This window comes from Hirundo rustica, chromosome 1 (genome assembly GCF_015227805.2).
Source record: "Hirundo rustica isolate bHirRus1 chromosome 1, bHirRus1.pri.v3, whole genome shotgun sequence".
Taxonomy (NCBI): Eukaryota; Metazoa; Chordata; class Aves; order Passeriformes; family Hirundinidae; genus Hirundo; species Hirundo rustica.
Genome location: NC_053450.1, coordinates 84,447,611 through 84,468,310, shown reverse-complemented (window position 1 = coordinate 84,468,310; position 20,700 = coordinate 84,447,611). Strand labels below are relative to the sequence as shown.

The window sequence follows — 20,700 nt, the reverse complement described above, 5'->3', positions numbered from 1 at the left end:
CACTGTGGAGTGCATTGTTTATGACAGCTGGGACATTCGTCATTACTCTTCTCCTTCAAATGGTCCATCTCCCAGAAACGGTGGCACTCAGGGTATTGCAGCAGCTTAATGCCAGCACAGCATAAAATCTGTCACAGATGCTCAGCATCACCCGTCATAAATAAAACATGAGACCCCTAGCAAGGTCCACCAGTTGTCAAGGCGCTTGATGTAATTGGTTTGGGCATGTGACAGCGCAAAGTGGGCAAGTCACAGGATGCCCTTCATTACTACAAATGGTCTGTTGATTTCCAGGGATGCCTTTCACACACAGACCTGCACCTGCTACTGGGCTCCCCACAACTCTCAGGCCGTGCTGAAGGGCTCAAGTCTGCGAAATGCCTGCATGCATTTTACAGGTAATTAGTTTTTCAGAAGGATGTAGAAAGCATCATGAGACAGGTGCACACAGGTGCAAACGGGGTGTTTTCCTTGCTTCAGAGTGCAAAAATAATTCCCCAACAAGATGGCCCTATCACAGAGTCATTAAGGTTGGAAAAGACTTCTAAGATCATCAGGTCTAGCTGTTAACCCAGCACTGCTGTGTTCACCTCTAAACCATGTTCTCAAGTGCCCAGAGCCACATCTTTTGAACACTTCCAGGGATGGTGATGCCAGAACTTCCTTGGGCAGCCTGTTTCAATGCCTGAACACCCTTACAGCGAAGAAATATTTCTAAACCTCCCTTGGTCCAACCTGAGGCCATTACCTCTCATTTTGTTACTTTGGAGGAGAGGCTGACCCACACCTGGCTACACCCTCCTTTCATGCAGTTGTAGAGTGATAACATCTCCCGAGCCTCCTTTTCTCCTAAACAACTGTAACAAAGCAGCTCCCTCAGCTGCTCCTCATCAGACTTATGCTCCAGACCTTCCCCAGTTCCACTGCCCTTCTCTGGACATGCTCCAGCACCTGTGCAACTTAAAGGGGATTCAGGTGTTTATACTATTGTGAATCAGCTCTGACAGTGAAGATCTGGCAGTTTATTGGTCCACATAAGTAATATATGCTGGGATCAAGATCTCCTTGCAGACAGTTTGCTAAGACTACATGAGATCTTGCCAAGACCCTGTTTTACCTGGCAGCGCTGCAGGTGCTCTCCTGAGCAGTAGCAGCTGTGGTTCCCTGGCTCCTTCAGCCCTCAACGTCCTTGTTGGGACCCACAGCAAATACTTCTAACACTCAGGAGGCTTCTGAGAGCCCTCAGTCTGTGCGAAGCAGCCTCCTGTTATATGTCAGTGTTGCTGCCTTCCTTGCTTATCTGAAGAAAGGCTTTTCCGGGCTCCCGGTGCTCCTGCATGGCCCGCACGATGGGGTGGGAGCACAAGGGTGCGGGATGCAGCCGCTCCGCTGGCAGCTGCCGAGGAGGATGCAGCAATGCCGGTCCTGTCCCGCGGGAACACGAGGGGGAGCCCTTGCAGCTCCCAATTAATACGGACAGCAGGAATACGCCTTTCCCCACCCCAAACATAAACAGGAAAGCCATCTCTGATCGTCTTCACAAGGACATTGTTCCTTCAAACAAGTGCAAGCCACAGACCACTGGGAGTCGGGAAGGTCACTTGCTATGGATGCTCCTTCCTACACATCCCTATTTCTGATGGTGCAGGATGGTCTGGGGACATACTTTCCCCATGTTCTTCCCTCCAAAGCATTCAAAAAATGCCGGGGAACGACTCTGCAGATACCTGAGCTGATTCTGAATAACAAATCAACAAATTCTGAAAATCTGTGGTCAAATTTTGCCCAACAGAAATGAGCGAACAGACAATGTTGTTAAATGAAACTACCACAGGTGACTTGCCAAAGCTCGTTTTCAGGGCGATCTGCTGCTTTCAGGGCAGCTTTGGCCACTTTAAAAAGACCCATCAGTTTCTGCTCTTCCTTGCCAGCCAATTTTAAACGCATTTGAGCAGAGTACTTCACTATGTATTCAATGCACTATTCTGTGCACTATATGTCACTATATATTCTGTAATTTCAGGACCGAGGTAAGTACTAACTGCAAGTGCACCTACTGCAAGATTTTTCCACAAAATGCTGGTGCCTCTCTCCTTAAGAGGGATTAAAATGAAAAAGCATCTTGTAAGTCACAGACTTCTGCTACACCAGTCTCTCTTCATAGTTCTGCATCCCAATTTCCTTTAAAGCATTCAACAGCATACATTTAATTAGCAAAACAATCCCATCTGTTCCACGAGTCAATACTGACAACTTTATGGTTTAAACACATTTATTTCTCTTGGTGCAGCTGTGCTGAATCTGACGAGGGGAGAAGAGCCTGCTGGGCTCAGAGCATCGTGTCTGGTGCCCAGGCTCCCATCACAGGGCTGCTGACACTGGGATCTCCTAAAGGCCTCCAGAGCCCTATCCCTGCCCACTGATGGCCCCTGGGATGACCCTAAGTTACCTACATGCCCTAAACATAAGCCTCCAAAAACAATTCTACAGAAACATTGGTAAAAGATCCTTTTTCTGTTTCCATAAGTCTTAATGAAAGACACAGAAGAACAAGCTCAAACAAAAACACCAAACATGCACCAGAGGCTGTGACGAGCAGCAGGACATTGGAATTGCGACCCTAATGGGCAACAGGGCAGGAAGAGCCAGCTGAACTCCATCCACCAGAAAGAACTACTTCCCAGCCTTGTGACTGCATACTTCATCCTCTCCCCCCAAAGCCTGATGTGCAGGAATCCACACTCTGATTGTAAATCAGGCACCCTGAATCCCCCACAGCACAAAGCCCCAGGCGATCACCTGCTCCTGGGTCTCCCTGTGAGGGAGCAGACCAGTCCTGCCCATCCCAGGTCGCTGCCACACAGCAATTATACAACATCTTCCTCATGTCGTCATGTTTCTGATGAGCTCTTGCAGTTTAAGTGTCTCCCTTTGTCTTACAATATTAAAAAAAAATATGGAAAAAGATGAGATAGCGTCTGCCTCGTTCAGATCCTGCCTCAGACTCAACCTAGAGGGCAAGCTTAGCTCATGGCATGAGATAAAAGGTAGGACGAGGTATCCAAGTCAACCGCAGGTGAATCCAAACTTGTCAGCCTGAGAAAGGATGATCTAAAGGATGAACTGTTGACCTCAACAGGAATGGAAATACAAATAAAATGGTCTGGATAAAAGCAGGGACCAATCATTTAAACCAGGGACTTGGAGCAAACAAGGAACTTTTTCCACACCGATGTCCTAGATAAATGGTATACTGATTCTGCCCTGGGGCTGCGATTAATGTATTTAATATTTGGGGGTTTTCCACCCCCACCTTTTGATTGAAATGGCTGTAAAGAGACACTTGCTCTCAGGCAACAGCCAAATTTTAACTTCCAGCTTTCCATAGAAGCAGCAGTCCTGTTAGGCAGGGCATTTGAACACTTAATGCAGCAGTGTAAAGCACAGGAAAATGCGAGCAATCAAGAGGAAACAGACTGGTTCATGCAGCATCCCATGAAACCCTCAGTGCAAGCACGAAGGTAACAAATCTGTAGGACAAAGCAATTGCTGCAACAATAGCAGACGTTAGCCTCAAACAAGTCAATTGAACTAACGAAGCAGGGCAGTAAAGCAGGTTAACAGAGAAAAGTCAACATAGAGTCATTTAACAGATGCCAAGACTGTCCTGGATCCAGCTGAGCCCAAAAGACATTTTTACTACGTTCTGGCCACGTAGGTCCCCCCTGCAGCCGAAGCTCTGAGGGACCTGACCCAAGAGCACTGCTGAGAACTGTTTGGTTTGAGTGCCTTCTCTTAGAAAAAGCTCCTAAGGGCTGCCAGCGTCCAGGGAAATCAGGCGAATCAGGCTGAAGTTACTGTTCTGTTCACTCCTTTGAACCTTACTGCTCTGCTCGAATTGATTCAAGCCCTCCTTCCCCCCAGCCCAGCACACCCTTCACGGGGTTATCCCAACCAACCCACTCAAGGGCACATTTAAAAGCCCAGACCTGCAAGGCTGCACCTGAGAGGCACCATCCATGACCAGTGCAGAGATGCAGAAATTACCTTCAGAGCCACGTGCGACATTTCATTAACATCCAGCCCCACACACACTTCCCAAGTAATAAAGTTAAGCTTAAAAAAGAAATACATACAATTTGCTGGAAAATTATGTGTATGAGTTGTAAACAGGGGGGCTGGTGATGAAGCCGAGCTTGCTACGAAGACATTACTGGAAGCAATTCTTACAGGGCCCTGCAGCAGCAGCACATTCTGTAGCCGTGAGAGAGACACCCACACGGGTGCAGCGGCACGCTCCGGGGCCAGTAAGCCAGAGGAAGGCGATGCCATCATGGCACTGGTCGCCATCACGGAGGTGGTGGTGCCACAGGCTGAATGCACAGGCAGGATGCCAACAGGCTATTATGGCACAACAAAATGCATTGCATTAGAGCACTATGGGCAGAAAGGAAGAAAAAAGCTTTTATGGTTTTTAACAAAAGGCTCGCGTTTACAAGCACAGAAGCCACTCAGTTACTTCACAATAGTGCCGCAACTTTCTGTTTAAAGTTATCTTCGAGGAAATAATGTAAATATGTTCACTTCCCTGCCATCAGTCATCTACCTCCTCCTATTCATGCATTGCTGCTTGTCTCAGATGAAATTATCGGCAAGTTTCAAAGGACATGCAAGGTTTTATTATAAAGGTAATGGTGTTCTACATTTTCCATGGCTGAAAGCTGCCTTCTTTTTAGCTCCCAGCCATCGTCCCTGCTACAGCTGTCAAGTTCTGCAAACAAATCCACATTCCTTTGAGTCAGATAGTTCCCAAATGGTCAAAACTGTGCAAAATGCACTGTGAACATAACCCAAAAATCCTGTGCAGTATGAGTGCACGTGGATGCAATCAGTGACGTTAGCTTCAGCTCTCATGAGGTAAGAAGAGCACACTGACCCCCTTTTGTGAAAGAGGATGGCAACGTCCAGAAAAAATCATGAGTTGCAAACACTGTAGCTTGCTTTTCAAGTCCCAAGTTGAAAGCCAGACAAAATACTTTTGCCCTTGTTTAAAACAAATGCTATTTACAAACAGCAGCAAGCCATCCAAGCCACCAATCTAGCCCAAACGTGACAGAAAGCCCAGCAGAGGGATGAAGTCGTCCCTATGAATGCATCAATCCTTCCCATTATGACTTGCTAAGAGAGGCTACTATCACAGCCATCTTTTTAAAGGCAGAGCAAAAATCCAACGGTCCAGTTCCTCCACCAAAATCCTGTTACTCTGCTGCCACAGAAGTCTTGACTCCAGGATGCTGCTGCTAACTTTACAGAAGGCACCAGGCTGAAAGGGGCAGCCTTCACTGGGCTGTCAGTTTTGACCATCTACACTCCAAAGTAAGGGCATCAGGCGGGAAACCACAGCATCGCCTGCAAGCAGTGAATGTCACAGGGCCTGGCACGTTCTTGGGAGTCTGTCCTTCAAACGGAGGGAAGGGAAAGTCTTTACAGAGCCTATGTGCATATCCTCCTATTCACATGAGAGAAAGGGAGTATCAGTTGTCAGCAATGAGCCAAAATTTAGCTCACATGAAACGCTTCCCCTTCCACCCCTGTTCTGCCCTCTGCTCCCCTCTTAAGGGTACCCCACGTACAGCGCAGCAGAGACACCTTAGCACAGAGATCACAGGCAGCGGCAGCAAAGTTACTCCTCCACCAGCAGCAGGAAAATAAAGGTAGTGTCCTTGCTTGTTACCACCTTCAGCCTCAAGCAGCATCAGAACAGAAGGGAAAAAAAAGAGAACATTTTCCAAGGACAATGAATCAATTCCGCAAAGCCTGAAATATACGAACTGATTGCCAAAGAACACCTGAGTTACTGACCAATAAACCATAAACATTTTTTGTTTAAATACATTATTTAATGAAGTTTGGGTTTTTTTTAAGAAAGAGATATTTTGAAGCTCAAATTACAATGAAGTACAATCTTCTAGATCTACAGTAGACAGTGCTATAAACATTTATCAAACCAGGTATTTTAATGTTTGCTCCTCTGTTATTATTGTCATTAAGGAAAAGTAACCGAAAATCTTCTGTTAACAGCAATCCTGTTCTATCTCAGCTATTTCACACTAGAACAGAATAAGAACAACAGCCAGTCACCACAGTCCTCTTCTTAAATACAGACCAAATGCCAAGAAGGAACAAGACACTGTCATGACTGCACACTAATTCAGCTTTTAAAGAGTGAGAAGTAAAATGAAAGTTGGCTGGGGGCAATGCTGAGAAAGGACATTGCTCCTTTCCCACAGGAAATCACAAAAAGATGCCTCTTTGCTACCAAAGTCCGATTGCCATTGAACTCGTGTTCATGCAGCACATTGGAGCAAATTTACATAGGTAGTTTTGAATTCACTTTTCTGCCTTCTCCTCTCTCTTTCTTCTTAGTATCCAATGTTTTCCTTCTACCTTTTGTTATCCCTTCATCATTTCTCTCTTCAGTCACTCAGTCCCAGTGGGACACAGCCAGAGCACACCGCTCCTCTTCAGTCTTCTGGCATTCTCAATACTGTGGCAAAGGGCAAATCAATAGCGCTGAATTAGTACCAAGAAAGAAAAAAAGAAAGAGGTCAATTCCTCAGAGAGTTGGTTTGTATCTTTTAAAGGCCACTTTGCACAACCTTTGAATTCTGAAAGTACAAGTGAGATTCTGCAGTTAGTGTAAAAGTGTGATGGAGCTGAAATGGTTTCAACACTTCCTGGTTTAACTGAGCAGCACACTGAGGAACCACAGCAAGCTGCTGCTCAGCTAGTCAGACATAAAAGCAGACATCAGGTGTAAATTTCATATTTATTATAACAAAAATTATGACATGTTCATTTGTGCATTCGGCTTTAATATAACTCTTGGTATGTAAATGTTCTACAGCAAATGAGCTCTATACAATCATGCTGGTTGTGGCAGCAGTAAGGAACACAAACAAAACGTGTCTGTAAAAGTAAGGAAAGAGAGACCGGAGGAAAAAGTGGGTTTCTTTGAACAGTCTACACCACCTGGGCTCTAGCTAACTTGTACACAGCCACACAGTCCTTTACGCTTAATGACCATGGCCCAAAGAGTTGCTTAAGAAAAAAGGTCAGTTTTTCAGGTTGTGTCCTTAATGCCGAGGCTACAAAACATGTAAGCATCACTATACAACACTGAGCTATTTACAGGAATTTCCCAATCAACTGTTCTCTCAGAGAAAATTAGTGAATCTCAGTGACTTAAGTCACCTGAAAGAGTAAAGCAACTCCTAGGAGTTAGTCTCCATATTCTACAAATGTCTATCATTTTCAAGACCAAAAAAAGCCTTTTCTCTCAAAGAAATACAGTATTACAATATTACTTAAATCATTTAGCACTGGCTACTGCCCTGCTTTTCGAACAAAACAAACAAGCCATTTTAAAAAATATTACATCATCATCTGTTTCTCAGCAATATATTAAACCTTTTTCTTTTTTTTTTCTTGTTTTTTTTTTGTTTTGTTTTCCTGTTTTTACACTTGATATGTTAAGGGAGGGTTAACTATTTTAAACTTTACCAGTCAAGCATCTCTAGAAGAAAGTCAATGAATATTAAACCTAATAAACTGAAAAGCTGCAGTTATCTGTAGTGGCAGGATAAGGAAAAGGAAGTATATAAAGGAAAAGGATAAGGAAAACCCCTGCTGTAATGCAAGCCCACTGGGTCTCACAGTCAAGTCTCCTTATTTGTTAGTTTATTTCTGAGCAGTAAATAGAGTGGGTCATAGTGGTGTGTCATAATAGTCTGCCAGGTGGTCCATTGGATACTGCCTCTGCTGCTGCTGTTGCTGCTGTTGTTGTTGTTCCTGGTGCTGCTTCATAATCTCTTTGACTTCTTCTTCGAGCTCTGGTGGGATGATGAACTGGTCATCAGGATCAGGTTGTGCTGGAGCAGCAAAGTAGCCCCCGGTTTTTCTGAGCGGCGCATCCGTTGCGACTTCAATTAAGTTATGGCTCCTCTCGTGTGGCGCCACGGAGCCGTTGCCCCGCCGGCGCCCTATTGTGCCCACGGCAGAATATTCAGCTTTCCTGGGAACGCCGGGCTCATCTTCGTTGGCACTGATGACGATACCTTCGTCGCTGGCTTCCACCGGCACTTGGAGAAGCTGCTTCTCCTTCGCTCGGCTGCAGTGGATGTCCACCTCCACCTCCACGCGGCTGCCGTTGGTGAACACCCCCTCGATGGGCTCCTCATCGTCGCTGTCAAGGCCGTTGTCGGAGAAGGCGCTGGAGAAGGTGGCGCTGGAGAGCTGCCGCTGGAAAGAGTTGGACAGGCAGACGGGGTGCAGCATGCAGCGCTGCTCCCCCGGGTACGCTGGGCTGTTCTCGTTCATGGCCACCTGGGGAGGCTCGTCCGAGGCCGTGGACCCCACCTCGCTGCTCATTTCCGAGGTGGAGATCTCGCTGCTGATTTCCGAAGCCATGCCGCTGCTCGAAGACGGCATCCCGAGCGCGTCTGCGGGCCTGTCCTTGATGACCACATTGACGGACTGGGGGAAGATGCCTGGGCTGGGGGGCGGGACCCCATTGAGCTCACAGCAGCAGAAGCTGTCCTCTGTCACGTTGAGCTGAACCACGACGGCGCTGATGCTGTCGTTGCAGCCGTAACTCTGGGCCAAAGTGCAAAGCTTCTTGGCGGCCGCCAGCGCATCAGGCACGTTTCTGACAGCCTCAACTGCTTCATCCATTGAGAGGCTGTCCCACAGCCCCTTGCTCCCCAGAATGAAGAACTCATCTTGCGGAGTTAAGGTGATGGACTGGACGTGAGGACGCGGCACGACACTTGGGTGAAGGAAGGTGTACCCCAAGATTCTTGTTGAATCTGTCACACCGTTCACTTTGCCATCCTGAAATTAGAAAGGACAGGAAGTTGGCAACGAGTCAGACAAGGATACACGGTACTTGCCTCTCCTTGTATTCTACTGATGGCTGTTTCTGCAGTACCCCCAACACCGCCATTGACAGACAAGGAGACGGACAAGCAAAGTGACTTTGCAAGGAGGTGACGGAGCTGGGATTAGAGCACAGCAAGGGCTGGTTTGCAGTCCTGCGCTGCACCTCCTACACCCCACTGATGTGTCATTGGCACCACCTATGCACAGACCAACAAAGCAGAAGGCTGCAACAAAGAGCCATCTATTCTTCTCCTGCAGCTGCAAGAGCCAACTGGACAAATCTTTAACCAGTGAGTCAGACTTATCCCTCCTCCACCCACGGTATCTGGCCTTAGACAGAGCAAAGCAACACACATTTTGATATAGGGGCAGGTCATTCAGTTACAAGTCTTCACTTGCAGCTGTAACAATTGCAGGTTTCATCTTGGCTCATCGCTTTAGAAACCAAGGTTCATTTTTAAAAACCCTTTAAATTAAGCATGCAAGGCAAATGTAGCAGAGAGCAAGTCTGCATTTCTCAGTCAGCTGAGTTGTAGTGAAATGTTTTACACGCCCCAATTACTACATTTCCACTTAGATATGACATTTCCAAAGGGAGGAGGAGTAGCATCTGAAGGGATAACATCAGTAAAAATGGACGCATTTGAGAAAAGAATCCCATGCACGTCCAAGCCCCAGAATCGTGTCCTGGTTAGAATCCAAGCTGCCAGAATAAGCAGACCAAGTGTCTGAAACAGCAAGTCTGGCTATCAGTCAGCCTACTGGGGATAGGTGCACCCTGCCAATTGCGCATTCAAGGAGAACAGCAAAGGTGAGGATTTACACTCTTTGGGTCCAGCTAATAACTGTAGGGGTTATAATAAAGCAGATAACCACAAAAAAGTGAACCGAGATTAAAAAAGCTTCCTCTTTAAAATCACTCAAAAGAAAAAAAAGCCCCCATGTCAGTCAGCTTGTTAACTTTCCCATTAGAAGGCTGACAGCAGTGATAAGCCATCAGTGTGCATGAAATCTGAGAGTCATTTGAAAATTCAGGCCAGAAATTTCCCTTTTCCTCTATGGAGCCACAGAATGAGCATGCCTCCACGACACACACTATGTTTGAGTGATTCCCTTTCAACTTGTCACGTTTGAGATCTCAGCCATCACCTTTCCTGGGCAAGATCAACAGGCACATGACTTACTCCGCACACACATGCCCACCCTGCTCTCAGGCACACAGCAGGGAGGTTTCTGCCCTTTCCCTCACCATCAGGAGGATTCGATATTTATCTGTTCCTCTGCATGTGTCCCATAAGGCAAAGCAAAACTGACAGCAGTGGCTTCAAGATTCTAAGAAAGAAACAAAGTTTTCTCCTCTCTCATGGTTCAGCTGAGCACAGGGTGAGTTTTCCTTTCGGGCAAGTGCTCTCCTCAAGAGCAGCCTGTCAAAGAGCAGTTCTGGGAACATAGCTCAGACAGCAAAGTCAGCCTGCCAGGAGCAAGGAGTCTCCTAAGGGAAGGACGGCATTGCTCCAAGTGCTCTGCCCTCTCATCCTTTTTAATTGGAAAAGCTCTCCATGACAGTTCCAACACAGCAATTTCTCTCCCATTAGAAGGAGGGTATCTGCCTTCCTATGTCAATGCAACATGCTCACAGCTGCTCACTCTTAGAAGCTAATCAAAATCCAGCATGGCAATGGAATGGAAAAGCAACTTGACTGCATGGTATGAATCGCCTCGAAAGGAAAAGTGCAGCTGAGGAACCCACACCATGAACATCACCTCCTAGAGGTTACTGATATCAACATGTAATTTCATGCACTGCTGTGCAAATGCTCTTCAGAGGAGCTCCAAGTTGCAACAGTCCCCATCTGTTCTCTAACCTCTGTGATAATGGCCTTATGCTGCTTAATCCTCTTCAGCTCTTCTTCACAGCTCATCACGTAACACCTGGACAAAGGCAGAGGTTTCCCATTCCGGCAGAGAACGGTTTGGCACTTCCCCACGTTTGCTGAGGTTAGCGTGAAGCATCCACCAGGGTCCATGGGATCATGTTTTATATGGCAAAGGACAGCAGAGCCTCCAAGTTTCTGTCCAGCTGTTCCAAGTTTCCTGGAATTTAAACAAAACAGTGATTGTTCTTTAATTGGAAAACAAGTATTAGGGGCACTACGGAGAAACAGCCGCTGTTCCACAACCAGAAGCATTCAGGGCACTGCCTCTATTGGATCATTGGGACACAGACAAAAGTCTCCAGTGAAGACTGTGACACTACAGCAGCAGCACTGCGGGGATCCCACGTGCAACTCTTAAGGCAGGGTGTTGTTATTTTCACATACGCAGATACTCAAATATGCTCAATTTTTGAAAAAAAAAATCTTTGGAATTCTAAGAGTTTCACAGCTGTCTTTTCCTTTACATCTAATAGATACTTGTTTTAAAAGTCAGATAGACCTTTGGCTTCTGAAGCTATAGATCTTGTTATAAAAATAATAATTCTGACAGGAAAAAACCTCTACTTGAGCAAAAGCAGAAGGCAGAGGTTTACTGTTTTGTGATATCTTCAGGATAATGCTCTTAAAAATCATCAAATTATGACCAAAAAAATCACAATGGCTGTGAATTCCACTGTAAGAAGGTATATTTTTAATTTATACTGTTTTTCAACCTGTTAAAAATGTTTCTTAGGAATGTTTAAGCCTGCTCTTCCAGCAGAAGCCACAGTAGAAAAAAAAAAAAACCCTATGGATAAAATTGATGTTTTCAGAAGCCTGCCATTAAAATGTAAATTAATTTCAATATTAGACTGTGAAAAAACACCATCCTTCCCAGTATCCTTCCCTTGTTTATCAGGATCTTACTCCTATAGTAATTAGAAGGCTAATTACTAATATTTATATTTATGCTAAATAAGAACTTTAGATTCAAAATACTGGGGACAGAATGGACAACTAAATTTGTAACCAAACCTCAATATGCTTTCTACATTATTTTTTTTACAAATGCACTCTAGGAGTGCTACATATCATCTGTAAGCATCAGTAAATGGCTAAATGCAACTGGAATGAATATTATTTTGGGTTCTTCAAGGAAGCGGTCAGCTGATTTTGATTTGAGACCAGAAAGAAGGGAAAAAAAAAAAAAAAGGAGCTTTTTGTAGGAATGCCACATTTCTCGTAAATTGCATTAGTAGCAAACAAAACCACTTAGTAAGTACTTTCGGTACTCAAATTTATTATTATTTTTGAATCTTTTAAGTATATAGCAACCACCTTCTCAGTTAGCAGTCTGAGGCACTGTTGGAAGCAATTATGGGAAGAAAGTGTTTTCTCCCTTGTGTTTGTATGATTCAACGCCACCCTACAGCTTCTCCATCTTTCCCCATACAACACCTTTAAGTATTTTTCCTTTCTGAGGGTGCAGCAATTCAACAATAAGCAATGCTGCTTTTAATTTGATCCATTTACTCAGTCTCTAAGCTGCTTATTTGCTTTCCCCTCTGCTTCCCTGACCTCTTCACTCTCCTCTATTCAATTCCCTTCATACTCTTCCTTCATCCAGTGTCTCCCTAGGCATAATTTCTTCTGTCCAGAAGAGCACGCACGTTTCCCAACCACTACACGGAACTACTATAACACTCACAGCTATTGTATCACAAGCTCTCTGGATGGGTCCTGCTCAAATAATATTCAAAGGCCAAAGGGATTTCTAAGAAGTCAGACTACGTGTTTTAAATATTTGTGTAGCCTTAAATAACCTGAATTGGTATGCAGAAACAGAAGGGATGAGTTCAGCCTTTGTAAAGCAGTTGTAGCAAGGAAGTTTGAAACGATGATCAAGACATTTATACCACTGACTTGGTTATGGCCAATTGTAAACCTTAAGACTCGGAGGAGATACCAAAAAGGAATAAACCTCCACCCACCACTTAGTCATGAGCATTTTAATAACTTTGCAGGTGGGTTGGAGTTTTTTTGTTTGGTTGGAGAGGTGTTGGGGTTTTTCTCCCCACGCCTGAAAGGAACAGAGGCAATATTCACAAAAACAGGCAATAAAAGGAAACACTGTAGCTAGATAACCAAGGCTTTTTCATCCCTCTCACATTTCTTTGAAGCAAGAGCAGGTGCCTGACCCAAAAGCAAAGAAACTGCACTGTAAACAGAGACAAGGTAAAAAACACTTCAGATCCAAGACTGACCTCTGCATAACAATGAAAGTGTTGATCATGTATTCCTCCTCATTCTTTGTTTTCTGCAGCTCTTCTGCCAGGATGTCGCTCATCGTGCACTGCAGCAGATAGGGCACTTCCACGTTGCGGTCCCCATCAAACACACCGTAAAGAGCCTCCCGGTTGTCACAGAAGTTGTTGGCTGAAAGTGCTGCCACACACAGCCTAGGGAGAAAACAAAGCAGGAAAACATCAGGGGTTCTATCCCACTGCTAGTTTCTCAACTTGTCATTTTGACCAGAGAGATGCAGCCTGGTCTGAGCGCCAGCTTTAACCACCTCTGGTCACAGGTATTTCAGGACTGCTTTCTGAGCTGTGGGGACAAGTCAGGCCCACCAACAGTGCTAAGACATGGAGAGAACTACACTGGAAGTTTAAGCCAAGCCCTAAGGATTCTTCCTCCTTTTCAGCACCTGAGCAAATCCCTTATTTGTAAAAATGGGAGGGAAAGTATCTCTGAAACAACACCAATTTAAACTGCACTTGCTGCTCCAAAAGCCATCCTTGGGATCTAGCGCGCTGATGACCAAGTTGTTAAATCAGTTAAGAATTAGGAAAGGCTTCCTGGCACTTGCTATGGAAACCTAGGTAGCAGAAGATTTCTAAAAAGGTATTTGAGGAACAAAGAAAGATTCATCACAGTGCCAGCAACACAGAGACTAGCAGACTCTTGGTACATTATTTGTCAAGTGCTGCCTTAGTCACAGGAGCGCCACACACTATGAATATTCAGAGTTTTGGCCGTTCTGTCTCTTCTTTAGTATCTCTAATTTGCTTGGTAAAACATCCTTTGGTTGAAGATAAAGAAGCTTTGCGAAGAGGAAAATGCTTTAAACACTCAGATCTTTTACAAGTAGCCGAGTCTTGCATAGACCAAATGTGTCGGCTACCCTCGTATCTTAGCAACTTCCCTTAAAAAGACCCAAGAGGAGAGCCAGGCAGGAGAGCTCAGTACACAAATGGAGAGACGTGGCTTGGCCGCTGCGAGCCCTAAAACGTTCCCAGAACTTCCACAGAGGAAAGGATCTCTTTGTCTGGGCACAAAGATCGCACAGCAAAACCCGAGCCAGGCCGTACTTGTTCTTAACGCCGGACGCCTCCGTGTAGCCGTGACTCCACACCGCCGGCGCTCCCGACGCGTCGCCGGCCGAGGGCTGGTCGATCTTGAAGCACCGGATATTGCTGCAAGGAGAAGGGAAAGGGGAGAGACGCAATGGATGGACTTGCTGGCATGATCCAACTTAAAACGCGAAAGAACACCCTTTTTTTTCTCCCAGTTCTTAGTAACGCATTTAATAGTAGAAAATGAAGCAGGACATCCAAGGTGGTTACCCTGATGTGCCTGTATACAACCAACAATAACTGAGCCTCTACGAGCGTGTCAGCTGCACTACTTGGCTTAGCTGGCCTGTATTTCCCTGCCTTTACCCCTGAGCTATTTGCTTCAAACCAGGCCCTGTAGGAATACAAAGTGAATTTGCCACTAGTTTGATGAAAGCCAGTACAGCGAAGTGACTTTTTAAACTTATACATCTCTCCCAGCCATTTTAACAAGTCTCTGTGCTCTTTTCATTGTACTCAAATGAAATCTCCTGTATGACCCGCAGCATCCTAAATGGAAAAAAAAAAAATTAAATAATTGTTTAGAAACAACAACATGTAGTAACAGCCTTTCATGTAAACACCCACAAAACAGAAATCAGCTCCATCCCAATCCTGCACCAACCTGCAAGAGCCAGCCTGTGCTCCTGACAGCAAGCATAGCCCTCCTGCATTCGCCAGTTGTGCAGTCAATTTTCACATAGGCCCTTGATCCTCTACCCTGCAATTTACTACCAACATAGCCTTTAGCCTGAATTTCAAGTATCTCCCGGAGCATAGTAAAGACTTAAAAAGGGCCCAGCCCTCTCTGTTTATACTCTTCTCTTCACAGCCCTGCTTTGCTGGGGAGAGATGACCTACCCCCTGCTCCCTACTGCTCTCTTCCAAAGGCAGGAAAAGCGAGCTCCCCACATGCTGCAGACACTTCAAAGGCACCCAAACCTTTCATGAACCAAATGAAACATAAAAGGACACAAGCAGAAAGGTCTAACTGTTCACTCTGAGCATTCATTTTTCCTCTAAATCCCCACCTGACCTGAACACACAGGAAAGTCTTTTCTGCACCGCAAAGCCCTCCTCAAATAACCTAAAGTACTGTCAGATCCAGTTTGATTTCTTTTTATGTTAATAGCCAGGATGTACATCAGTGAGGGTACACTAAAAGCCAACAAATTACATAAATAATGTTGGACCCACTTGTGTTTTAAGTACTTGGTTTTGCGGCCCACTGTGGGAGCAATAGGAGGCAAACATCTTGCCAGGACTGTTAAAAACCTGGATCTCTTCTAAAGTAGCAGAGGTTTTAATTTTGTTGCATCTGCAAAGCAGCACACACATCAGCAAACACACTTTCTTTGCAGACTTCTCATACAAGGCATTTATCTCCAGGGCACAGGAACCTGGGTCACAAAAGTTTCTGTTTGTTTCTTTTTTAACTGGGTTGAGGGACCACTGGCTCCTGGGCAGGTCAAGGACCCAGAGTTGTCTCAAGGCTTCCCAGAAATGGTGGGGGGGGGAAAAAAACCAAAAAACCAGCTACCTCAACACACTGGTTCCAGCCTCCTTAGAGGCACCAGTACAAACAGACCATGTGTCCTGAAGGGAATGATACCAGCAGAACATCCTATGCAGGCAATACAGTCCTGGACAGTCTGGCTTATTTTCCCCTTAATTTAAAATGACTGTTACAATTGAACTAGATGCTATCTCCAAAAAATCAGAGTAACAGCATCTTTATTTTTTTCTTCTTCTTTTTCATTTTAATTGCTAATGAAAATTCTTACATCTGATAAATCACTTGGCAACATCCTCCCAAGTACGCAAGCTTCCCTTAAGATCCCCATGCATACTAAAAAAGCAAAGCATGCATGACAGGACTCTTCTCACCAGCACTGAGAATACATATTAACCTACTACCTGCTTGAATTCTGCCAGGGCACAGATGGAGAGCTGCCTTTCACATGCAGAAGGAGGATAAAAAAAGTACCAAGTGCACAAGTATTTTTGCGCCTGCCACAAGAATCAAGTGAAAGAAGCACCTCCTCCCTCACAGTCAATTATAGCAGTATACCATGAAAGTAAGGGTAGCATATCAAGACACTGAGAAACCCCTCAGGAGGCCTGAAACACCTGATTGTGCCTAATGAACACTAGTGAACAGAACAGATCTGTGGTTTTAGAAATAATTAATTTTTGAAAGACCTCAAAACTAAAAAAAAAAAAACCAAACCAAACCCAACCAACAAACCCCAACAACAAAAAACCAACCAACCAACCAACCAAAAAAAAAAAAAAAAAAAAAAAAAAAAAAAAAAAAAAAAAATCCCAAACAAAACAAATACACCCCTGTCCCCAAAACAAACAAAAATCCCCCACCCCCAAACAACAACAAAAAAAAAACCCAATAAACAAACAAAAACCCCACTCACACTACCAAGGCCAAAACAAATAGCAAGGAAAATGCACATGCAGGAGGGAAAAGTCTCCTGTGAATTAAAGACCATACCTATGCCAGTGAAAATACATTATATAACTGTGCCACACTCTTCAACTACTCAGAATTTAAATTTGTGCAAGAATGCTACCATGCATGATGCCCGAATGAATTCTCTGAACGTGGCCAGAGAACGTGTGCCCATCTTGTCCGCTGGGTTATACACAAGAAAAGCTGATCTTTCACTAAGGTTTGGCACCATTCATTAACTCTATAAAAGAGAGTTTTATAAAACTATATCTTCTCCCCTATGAACCAGAGCAGTACTACACACTGCTTCTTCAGGAAGATTTCCTTCATGCAACAGAGCAACTCTTAAAATAGAGGCATGCCCCTTTTTTCACTGTCTGCTGCAGAACATGGACTCTTGTTTTTATCTGCGAGAAATCATCAAATTTCCACCTATATTTTGCAAATCTGCTGATCCAAGCTAAAAGTAAACTCACACTGTAAATTTCCCTTGCTTGCACAACAGATGAGGGTTACTACCCCAGTGTCTGATCTTAACCATTTAAAAGCAAACAACACGAAGTAACTGCTCAACCCCTAAAAAGTAAATCAATTCTCCTTGGAACCATTTAAGAATAAAAAAAGCTTTAGAAGGAAACTTGGAGCTGGTGCAGTTTCCTACAAGACATAAGGAAAAGTTCAAGACAGCACCACTGTCCACAGATTATCCAGTTTACTCCAACAGCTCCTCATCACACTGCAGAAGAAGGGACGAAGCACTTGGGGAATTTCAGTTATGGATGACACTTAAATCCCAGGGCAGGAAACAAACAGGTAGACAGGAAGGAAACTGAGGGTCCAAAGCAAAGAAAACACTTTTTCTGCAAACAGAGTGAGAGATGCAAGACTTTAGCAGTTTAAATATAATAAATCCTATAATTTCTAGCACAGAAGCAGACAGATACGAAGAGAAACAAGAAACAGCATGTAAAGAGGTAAAAAGCAGCACAATGGTAAAGACAGGCCCAAGCAGGATGAATGCAACAAAAAGATATAGCAAGCAGCTACTGGCATCTCATCAGTGGTATTAAATATGTCTTTTGGCTGAATCTAATGTCAAAAGTAAAATGGAATCAAAGTGGCCTAACAGTGGTTACACCAGACTAGCAGATCTGTCCAGGAGTTACACGTGAAAGCAGTTGTACTAAAATAGGTAAAGTCATCCTCATCAATGAAGCAGCGATTTCTGACCTATTCACACAATCTGTTACTTTCTGATCCACTGGCAATCGGGAACCATGCTCCTTAAAAGGGATTCCACTTCTGTGTATTGTGGTTTTCACATCTAGAATTGTTCTGCTCCTTCCCCACTCTAAGGAAACTTACTTCAGAAGCTCTAGGGTTTTGTGATCCAGGGCTAATCTGGGATTTCCAGTCAGGTCCAGCTCCTGCAGTTTTGGAGGCAGGTTTTCAGGCAATGTGACTTCACTCAGTTCATTGCAGCTTAGGTCCACACACTGCAAAAGGAAAGCAGCCAAAAAAGCAAGAGAATTCAGCTGTCACCAAAATCATACAAATTTTGACTAAATGTAGTCATGCACGTTACATGAACAATAAAGGCTGCAATCAAGACCTAAGACCATTCATTTAAGTAAGTGGTTCTTACAAAAGAAATTCTTACATGGCATTTAGCCATCTTGCCAGATGTCTGGGACACCTAGAAATATGTTCCTTCCATTTCCATCTCTAGTCAGGTGTCATCTTGTTACAAAACCAGTAAGTTTTCTCTGCTCTTCACAGATATAGTCAGTGGATTTTCAAAGTAATTAAGAAAAAATGTTATTAATGAAAACAGTCTCTTAATAGACAAAGGAAATGGAGATAAGTATAGCTGGGGCTTCTAAGCCACTGGCATCAGGCTCCCAGGAATTCAGTATTTACTGAGGAATATTAAAATAAGCAGTGTTATTAATGTATGCGGAAGGGAGGAGTAGAGGGAGGAAAATATTGGAGCAATTTTAAACATGGCTTTAATTACTGTCATCTTAGATGTATTTGTATTTAAATATGAAACCAATAAAAAAAAAGAGTGAAAAAAAAAAAACTTTAAACATTTCAAAAATACAAAACACAAAGAAACTTGCAGGCTATCTATCAGCTAAGCACAAATTAGCTAGAGCAAGTGCACTAATTTGATAAAATCTCCAAACATTGTTTAAAGCTGCATATTCAAATGACAGGGAAAACAGAGCATATGAGAACAAAATCAAGTGTAGTATGCACCAAAAACAGGAAAAAAAAAAAAAAAAAAAAAAAAAGAAGAAGAAGTAATTCTGAGAGGACGGAGCAGACTGATATTTAACAGAGGACAGAAGAACTATCCACATCTTTCTGAAAGTCCATTTTCTACTTTCAAGTTGCAGAAGTGAAAGACTTCAGAAACTTTTAATAAAAGAGCTGAAAGGGGCAGAGGGAGGCTTTTTCTAGCTGCACATTTTGACCATTATGTAATTTCCATCAATACAAGAGAGGCACTTTCATTTTTGTAGGTTTATACAAAGACATTGGCCCCTGAGCTGGAAGCAGACATAAGATAACCTAGTAAATCCTGGAAAAGAACGGTCTCCAAACACTTTATTAAATAAGCACAGAGAAAATAAAAGATTTCTGACCCGAATCCTGAGATTGTCTAATATGGAGGCCTTATTATCTATGAAGAACAAACTGCTGACGTTATCTAAGCCTGATAAGGAAATCAAAGTTTAAATTGGTTATGCAAACAAAATAGTAGACAACTTAGCAGCAGTTATTCCAGGGAGCTTTTTCCCTCTGCACATCTCCTTGCTGCTTCCAGAGAGCCAGTAATAACTTTGCAGATTAAGGAAGCTGCCAGCAAGCCTTGCTACGTTCAACACCTCCATGCCATTACATAGCTGATGGAAGAGCATGCTGGAATGAAAAGTACAAATACTAGTAATTTCATTGTTCTACTTAAATGCCCAGTGCACCAAAGAGATCAACACTCCACAGCAGATCCCTTGGTCCCTAGGCACAGTGAAGATGGTTTATTTATCAGGCCGGAATTTTTTAGGTGTTACTTGTACTCTTTGAAGAACAGGCTAGAAGGGACTTGCTGTGGGTCTGTGTTAAATTTAGTCCTTGTTCTACTCCACAGGCAAGCAGGAAAGTTTATTTCCTATCTTATCCCAATTTCCTCCTGTGTTATTTTAACGCAAGCTGGTTTCACCCCACCCATGCAGCACCAGAAGAACTGCAGCTGCACACAGGGTTTTGCACTGGATGGGCCAGCTGGAAGACAGGGTTTAACAGGGAGCATCTGCTTAGGCTACTGCTTTCACAGCTTTGTAACTGTTGTGTTCAAGGCTGGAAGGGACTTGGGTTATTTCCACTTGTAGCTGAAGGTGGTCATACCAATATTATCCTATCTGGTTCTTTTCTTTTGTAAAGCAAGGAGATTGAAGTCACACCACAGCTGCAGGGAAGAGTCTGCTGGGGCACTGACTCAGGTGTGAGTGCTTCCAGCTGCTCGGCCTTTCACAGAGGACATTTCAGTGTGCACAGAGCAAACCTAACTCTGACAGTACAAATACCTATCATAAAAGACAATAAACCCCCTAAAAACGTATTGTGCAAGGTATTTCCAAGGTCTCCACTGGGCTCTGTAAAAGAGAGGAAAACACCCAACTTCTGTAGCCTTGACTATAGTGTGTCAAAAAGGCTTATTAGAGACAATTATATCTTTAAAATGACCTTGTGTCTGAAGTCCTGGAGTTAGTGCAATTGTAAAAACATCATCATTTACACTAGTCTTCCTTCTGAAATCATTTCAGACAGCATAGTAACTGCTGTTACTAACTGTTCCAGTGACACTGACACCAAAAACATAATACGTCAGCCTCTCAGGCTAATTAAATACAGAAGCAAAACAGCCATTATCTCAGGTAACAGAGTTTCCCCAGGAGTTTAGAGTGAATGCTGCTTCAGT

General features: G+C 43.9%; 1 protein-coding gene across 1 annotated transcript in view; it reads right to left on the bottom strand.

The window, feature by feature from the left end:
- Positions 1–6,810: 6,810 nt before the first annotated feature.
- The window catches only part of PHLPP1 (PH domain and leucine rich repeat protein phosphatase 1), a 136,617-nt gene continuing 122,727 nt past the window's right edge, over positions 6,811–20,700 (bottom strand). Inside the window, exons 13-17 of the mRNA XM_040061814.1 lie at positions 18,081–18,211; positions 14,228–14,332; positions 13,121–13,315; positions 10,806–11,034; positions 6,811–8,892 (exon numbers count right to left, since the gene is read on the bottom strand). Of these exons, the coding sequence (XP_039917748.1) occupies positions 7,768–8,892; positions 10,806–11,034; positions 13,121–13,315; positions 14,228–14,332; positions 18,081–18,211 (1,785 nt within the window). The 3' untranslated portion in view covers positions 6,811–7,767. The remainder of the gene's footprint in view (positions 8,893–10,805; positions 11,035–13,120; positions 13,316–14,227; positions 14,333–18,080; positions 18,212–20,700) is intronic.